At 42.0% G+C, this 7,272-nt stretch overlaps 1 protein-coding gene across 2 annotated transcripts in view; it reads right to left on the bottom strand.

Annotated features, from left to right (window-relative positions):
- Ctnnd2 (catenin delta 2) overlaps positions 1–7,266 on the bottom strand; it is a 755,848-nt gene extending 748,582 nt beyond the window's left edge. For both annotated transcript variants that reach the window (XM_005356666.3, XM_026783687.1), the window contains exon 1: positions 7,021–7,266. In XM_005356666.3, coding sequence (XP_005356723.1) covers positions 7,021–7,057 — 37 coding nt within the window. In that variant the 5' untranslated portion in view covers positions 7,058–7,266. The remainder of the gene's footprint in view (positions 1–7,020) is intronic.
- Between the last annotated feature and the right edge of the window lie 6 nt (positions 7,267–7,272).

Raw genomic sequence — 7,272 nt, 5'->3', positions numbered from 1 at the left:
CCAGTTTGGATGTTCACCTTCCTAGACCAGGATGGAGGGGGGAGGACTTTTGACTTTCCACAGGGCAGGGAACCCTAACTGCTCTTCAGACTCAAGAGGGAGGGGGAGAGGAGTGGGGGGAGGGTGGGAGGAGTGGGAGGCTGGGAGGAGGCGGAAATTTTTTTTTCTCAATGAAAAAAAAAAAGACACAGAACGGGGAAGGATAATTACTACAGATAAACAATTTAAATCACTAAAAGGCAAGCAGAGAAAAGGAGAAATGGGTAGAGTGTAGAAATAAAGGTTCCCCAAAAGAAAACTACACAGGTTGATAAAAACATTCAACCTCAATATTTTTAAAAATAGCAAACTAAATCACAGGCAAGTAACATTTCTGCAATCTAATGGGCAACTGTTTTTTATAATCACAATGCCCATTGTTGCCATCATTATGTGAAAACAATCCCACTTTTGTTGTGGTAAAATATAAATGATACAACTTCTTTGGAAGACACCTTGACAACATCTGGATGATTCTCAAGCATCCATCTGTATCTGTATACAATGTTCTGTACCCATGAGGACTTTTTAGACTCAGACAGTTGAATTATAGCTCTTTTATACTTGGATAAATTGGTTTACTGCTGAAGAATTGTTTTCTAGGAGTTAAATTGTCCTATGTTGAAGATAATAACTACTATGTTACTAGAATATTTAAACGACCAAATAAAATATTTGTTAAAGAATAAAATTTATTATAAGAAGTGGACATTTTTAGGTAAAACAGTCATGCTCAGAGTCACATAAAACATATTTATTTTTAATGTATTTTTTTATTTCCTAACTCTGCCCATGACTGTGCCTATCAGTCCTGAGACACTATAACACCAGTCAGACCCTAACTCCAGTGAGTGAAATATGCTCTAGATAATAGCTGTCTTGGATCAGTATTTATGTGGTTTGGGAAGTTAGCCTGTGACATGATCCTTTTCATGGTCAATGTTTGTCACTTACAAGGCCATCCAATTAATTTTAGCTAAAAAAAAAAAAAATACTAACGTGGAGAGTAAGAAAGAAAACCTAACAGCAAGTTACTTTCGAGTTCGCCATTCATAACTCAGTTGACTTTCATGGATCATCCTCGCTATAACTCAGCCAAGGCAGTAGGCACTCCCCTGACAATTCCTCACAGAATGACAAAACAGCATGAAATATTTAAGGAACTCAACTACTAAATGAAATGCTGTGAACGCTTCCATGTCCTGAATTCTACGAAGCAGAATTCTTTATAGACTGTCCCAACAGGGAACAATTCTTTCTTACTGCTGACGCTTCCTTTCAGGTGAAGGGAACTTAATTAATGAAACACTTCTGGCCTCTGTCCAACCTTCCACTTTCTCTGCCTCTGAAGAACACAGGAAGGGGTTGCCTTGCTTCTTCCCCCTTGCTCTTCTGAACATACCCTTGTCTGCAGAGAGCAGAGCTGGGCTCTACCAACTCAGATGCAGCTAAGTCTCCAAGGGGAGGAAGAAAGAAGACGGACCAAGGACCTAGGATGTCACTCAGTGGTCACACAAAGGTATGTTTAGTCCCTGCAGGGATTCCTTCATCTTTCCCCCTTCTAATTCCCTAGCTTGCCCAGAACATCAGGGTAGGATTATTTATTTGGTTCCTTAGAGGCATTATTAATCAATATTTATGTGTATTTCATAATTTAAGATAAACTAAACTATTCTGTAATAATGTTGCTACATGTGTAAATGAGAGGAGGTATTTAATGAACAGTTTCCTAAACCAACAGAACTAACCTATATGTAACAGCTACAAATATGTATTTCACCAACATACATCTTTTAAATTTAATTTCTAAGGTTAGTTGTGATAATGACAATTATTACAGAAATAAACCAATACTAATGAAAAAAAATCCCAGGTCTTACCTACAGAGAATAACCATCCTTACTAACTTCAACGACACAACTTCCTAGCCGTAATGACACTACCACTTTCTGAATGAAGTATATTCATGCCACTTAAAAGTTGTAGAAATTTTTGACACACATATACCTATACTGATTTTACCAAACATAATTGGCTCACCTGTTTACTTTGCTCAAAAACAAACAAAAAATAAAGCCAGTAATGCCTCTTACTTAGCATGCATTTTACTTTGAAAACATAATTGGCAGTTCTTACAACAAAACATAAATTTGAATATAAATAACCGTGCCAAAATACTTCCTCTACTGAAGATAAGCTAGTCTCTCCTGTCAGTCTCGGGGTCACAGTCTCTAACAAATTCTACTACATATCCAAGTGTAGTGACCACAAAACTTGGGCTACAGAAGGTCACAGCTGCATGACTCTGGGGAATTCGGTGATGCCAAAGGAGCCAGGAGGAAGCGGGGCCCACAGGGTCTTCACTGCAGATCCCTAGGATGAGGGAATGCATAACCATGACAACTGATGTTCAAGATGGCGCCAATGTGTGCCCTCGGCTCCCTTTCTGATGACATCAGAGGATGCGGTCTCCTCTCCATACAGTTTTTGTTGCTGTTTCCTTTTATTTCCTTACAATGATTTCTGCTGAGAATGGAGCTCTCTGCCTTTAAATTGAGCAGCTGGTTAATATCTGACCTCAAGGATTGATGCTGATTAAACAGTCTATAATATTCACTGTACAAATTAATCTCTGTAGAAAATTTGATCTTAATCAGGAGGCTGACGTTAACAATAAGAAAGAATACCAAAGTCTTGAAATTTCTGATTACTGGGATATGGCAATCATTTAAAGAAATAGTGCTAGAAGATATAACTTAATTTCCTATAATATAATGGTTATATAGATCAATAAGTAATAGGAAATATATATTGCAAGATAGGAAATTTGTCATTTTACATGTCAGTCTACAAAATATAATATTACAATAGCGGGTCTCTATAAAATAATAGTAAACAATGTCTAATTATAGAGAGGATGGGAATCATTTAATGCCAATAATCGTATTCTAAAGCATACATCTTAATTAATAAGTAAAAAAACTACAAGCCATTTATTCACATAGTTTATATTCAAATCAAAATGTTGTGATAGTCTGCCTTACTGGACCCACTATACAGATAAATAAGCTGAGTCTTAGGCAAGCAGCTAAAAGACAACAGTCGACATTCACTCAAAAGCCAGTGTTCTCTCCATTAGAAGAGATATGAGACAGTGTTACATTATGTAAATTTAATTTTCTAATAACTTTCATTGCAGGTCATAAGTATACAGAAAACCTGAGCCATGCCCTACAACCTGTTTGTCACTGTTTTATGATTTTGAAATAGTGGCATGTATTGCAATATGTAATATATATAATCATAAAAAATAAGTTTAGCTTTCAGCAGACAACTTGACCAGAGACATGGTTGGATGTATGTGTAATACAGGAGGTTCTAGGAGTTACTCGCTCTCTCATTTATTTGGTCATTTTTTGTAACCCATCAAAAAACAATTGACACTGACTATAACTCCAATATCCTAATGTCTATGAGCCATTTCCTACAAATCAATTAGCCAAGATAAAGACCTTGAAATCACCTCAAATGCCATGTAATTAAAAGAAGAAGAACTTGAGTTATCGTCATCCCTTATTTTGTTATGAGTCATAATTTAAGCAACTAAAATCACAGAATGATAAAATATTTCTATGAGTTCCCTGTGTTGGAGGTACTGTTTGTGAACAAAATTGGATTCATTAAACCTAACCAGGCAGTTTATTAATCAGTAGGCTGGATTGGCAGACAATGGGATGGAAACTATTTATGTATGGCATGTTTAATACTCTACAGTCATATAAAAAGCTGCTACTTTGGCATGTAATCAGATAAACTTGAAGCTAGCAACAAGAATCGTAAACTGTTTTACTGAAATTAACTTTTCAAACACAACACACACCTCATGAAGCCATGGAAGAACTTCACTTTTGGAATGCAGACAATGACAACCCTCTTGCAAGCCAGTGGGAGGATTTGGATCTAAAGTTTACTTACTCATTAGCCCAGTCAGCAGAAACCCATTGTGCGACACCTTCAACCAAACTACTGGCTTAAATAAAATAACTGTGCAATGCATGTTTGTGTTGTATTCATAGTTTGAATCTGAGCTTAAATACGTCCTACTATGTGGAATCTTCTTAGGAGTGAAAACTATGTCAGGAAGAGGAACACAAGCCTCACTTTCCGCTAAAAGGGACAGCACCATTCCTAAAGAGAAACCGCCAAGAAGGGCGTGTCCATATTCTATTCATAATGGGGAGGACAGAAGGTGCATTCTGGGGAAGTCTGAGATGTAACATGTTCTATTTCGATTTCAGTTGGCTTGTTGCAACTAGATATACCCATCCATACAAAGAATATGTGGTTTTATAGACAAATTACTATAAATCACTTCCACCTTAAAAGTGATGGTTTTCCTTTATAAGAAGGACCTGTCTAAATACAAGAGCATTGTGCAAAACTGTTTAACAATTCCACATGTGTGTCCGACATCAAAGAGTTACATTTTGAGGAGAGGCACTACCCATTCAATTATGTGCACGAAGAGATAGATACTTGGAGAACACTATAAGTTTATTTTTCAATTTTACATCCCATTATGAAAGTGATATTATTCTTAGAAAATATTGAACAAAACTACAAATTGCCTTTTCCAACTAATATTATTTGAATTTAATTTTTTTTCCTCTCTGTGATGAACTACTGAACTGGGAGGAAGAACCGGTGACTTCTGTTGTACTGTGTAAGGCGCAGAGTGGCTGGCAATGCAGTAATTCGACTGTGCGTGACTTTTATTATAAACAATGCAAACATCAGTGACATCTACAATGACCAGGTTTTACAATTGCACAAACACATACAGAATTAAATAACCCCTTTCAGCAAGACCAGGGCAGTTTCATTACAGCAACCACCTCATGCACTTGCTGCGACTGCCATTCAGTTAGGTGTTATCATTTCCAACCCACAGTATGACATAAAAGCCTCGTGCCCAGCACCTGCTCCCTGAAGGTGCACAGGGCTACACAGTGGTGTCAACTAGACTCTAAGAACCATGGTTCAGACTGAAACACTAGACTTGAAGAGAGGGAAGGGAAGAAGGGAAAAGGGCATCCCTCCTCCTCCCTCTAAGGCATGCTTCTGAGAGAAACTACATTCGTATAATGCAAGGACTGCAACAGTGTGCCCCAAGCGCTCCTGTAAAGTTCCCAAAATGTGAATAAAGGTGAAAGTACAGCACGTTGGTAGAAAGAAGCACAGCGCTCCCTTAACTTGAGCAGTGAAGCCTCTGGCAGTACAGCGCCCACCATGCTCACTTGTTATTGGTATAATTACAGTCCTTCTAAATTTCAACAACTAATTCCAAACACAGCCATCTTCATTCAAGCCCCGAGACCTTGCGACCCACAGACCAGTAAGCATACTGTTCAACATTAACAATGGATTCTGTCTGGCACAGAGAAACACTAAAGAAAGAGGCATCCGGGAGTTGAAAGCAGCTAATCCATACACGAGGATTCTTGCCCCTATTGGTCATACTTCCCATAGATCGGATCTTCCAAATCATGCACAGACCTATTTCGGCAATCCAAAAGGAGTCATATCAAACAGTCTTTCATGGGGTTTTTAGTAGTGTGACTGGGGAGCCTTCTAATTATGTAGATTCATCCCCACCAGCAGACATGAACTAAACTACCATCAGTGGAAGGGCGCACAAGGAGGTAACTCATAGGCATGGCAACACCTCCCCATTTTCATGGAAGTCAATGCAGAAAATTCCCAACACCTTACATATCCGTCACACAGTTCCTAAAAGTGAACTGTCCGTCATGCTTACCAGGCCTGGTTTTTGCTCATTACATATCTCTTTTCTAAGGCAACATATTTGTTTGCGAACATTAGGCATGCATATTTATAAAGCCTCGCAGAGCTAAAGCACATCAGATCAGTTCAAATGAGGGAAATACAAACCCCCTTGCAAGCACAGCCTCCCCCATTATCCTCTTCTTCCACGCCCTTCATTACCCCGGTGTTTACAGTGATACGCAACTTTGGGCATTTGGGAAATAAGTGGGTCTTCGTGGAAAATCCAGAGATACACACCCCCTAAGCCCCCCAAGTCTATTTTCCGACCCCCACCCTAAGACCAAGGAGGTTGTACCTCCTTCCTAACGACTTTATTCTGAACAGAGTGGCTCAAACCTGCTGAGCAGCAATCGATAAGAACACATTACACACCAGAAGAAGAGGAAGGTCGGGTGGGAGGAGAGCGACGCGCAGCTTTGCTTTCAGCCATTAATTACGAATCACCCAAATATCGCTGCGCGGATCTCCCAAGCACAAGCACCCTTGCCAAACCTGGCTGTCAGGCAGCGCTTTCCAGAGCCTCGCTATCTATTGTCAGGGCAGAGAAGCCCCGGAAGCCTGTGAATCCCTCTGAAAATGCGTCCTCTGAAACGCTAAATATAGACCAAAGGGGTCTGGGTCTGGCGAGCAGCGGGAGACTGAAGAAACGGCCATGGACGCATATGACCAAGTCTTTCCATTTTGTTCTAGCCAAACATCGTAATGACATTGAACATAAGGGCAAAAGACTGGAAGGAAGTCTTCCCCACCCCCACCCCCTCTTCTCCCCGTATATTAGGGACGTCATGAATGCAACCGGGTTGCTCTGGAGGGTGGCGGGGAGCAGTCGGTGTTGCCCTATATACGCGTCCTCCGGGGGAGAGGGGCGGCAGGGAGGGGAGCACGCGGAGAAGCCACTTGGTAACCGCTCCAAGAAAGACACTGGCCCCGGACCCCGTTCCGGGTAGAGCAGTCTTCCGAAAGGGGAACCGGCGCGATCGCAATCCTCCCCGGGGGCAGATAGCACCCCTCAGCAGCCGCCACCACCACCCCTGGCCCGGCCGGCGGCAAAGAACCAACCCCCACCGGAGGTAAGCAAGAGGACGACGCCCGGAGGATGCGCCGGGCTCCAGCAGCTCAGCGAAGGCAACTCACCGAACGGCGCGGCGCCCGACTGCTTCCTGGCGAACATGCACCCGCCGCCACAGACAGCTCCTCAGTCGGGGGAAAGGCGTGCGCGCCGCCGCCCGGCTTCAGAGCAAGGTCCTGACCTTGCCCAGCTGCAGCATCCTCCGCTTTTGTTGTCGGAGCGCGGCCGCGGGACAAGTGATGCTGGCGGGGAGCAGGGGCGAGCGCGGCGGGCGAGAGGCGGCTCCCGACGCGAGTGCGCAGCGCCCGGCCCGGCCG

The sequence above is a fragment of the Microtus ochrogaster genome, chromosome 19 (assembly GCF_000317375.1).
Source record: "Microtus ochrogaster isolate Prairie Vole_2 chromosome 19, MicOch1.0, whole genome shotgun sequence".
Taxonomy (NCBI): Eukaryota; Metazoa; Chordata; class Mammalia; order Rodentia; family Cricetidae; genus Microtus; species Microtus ochrogaster.
Note: the sequence above shows the minus strand (reverse complement) of the source record. Positions and strands in the feature narration are given on the sequence as shown.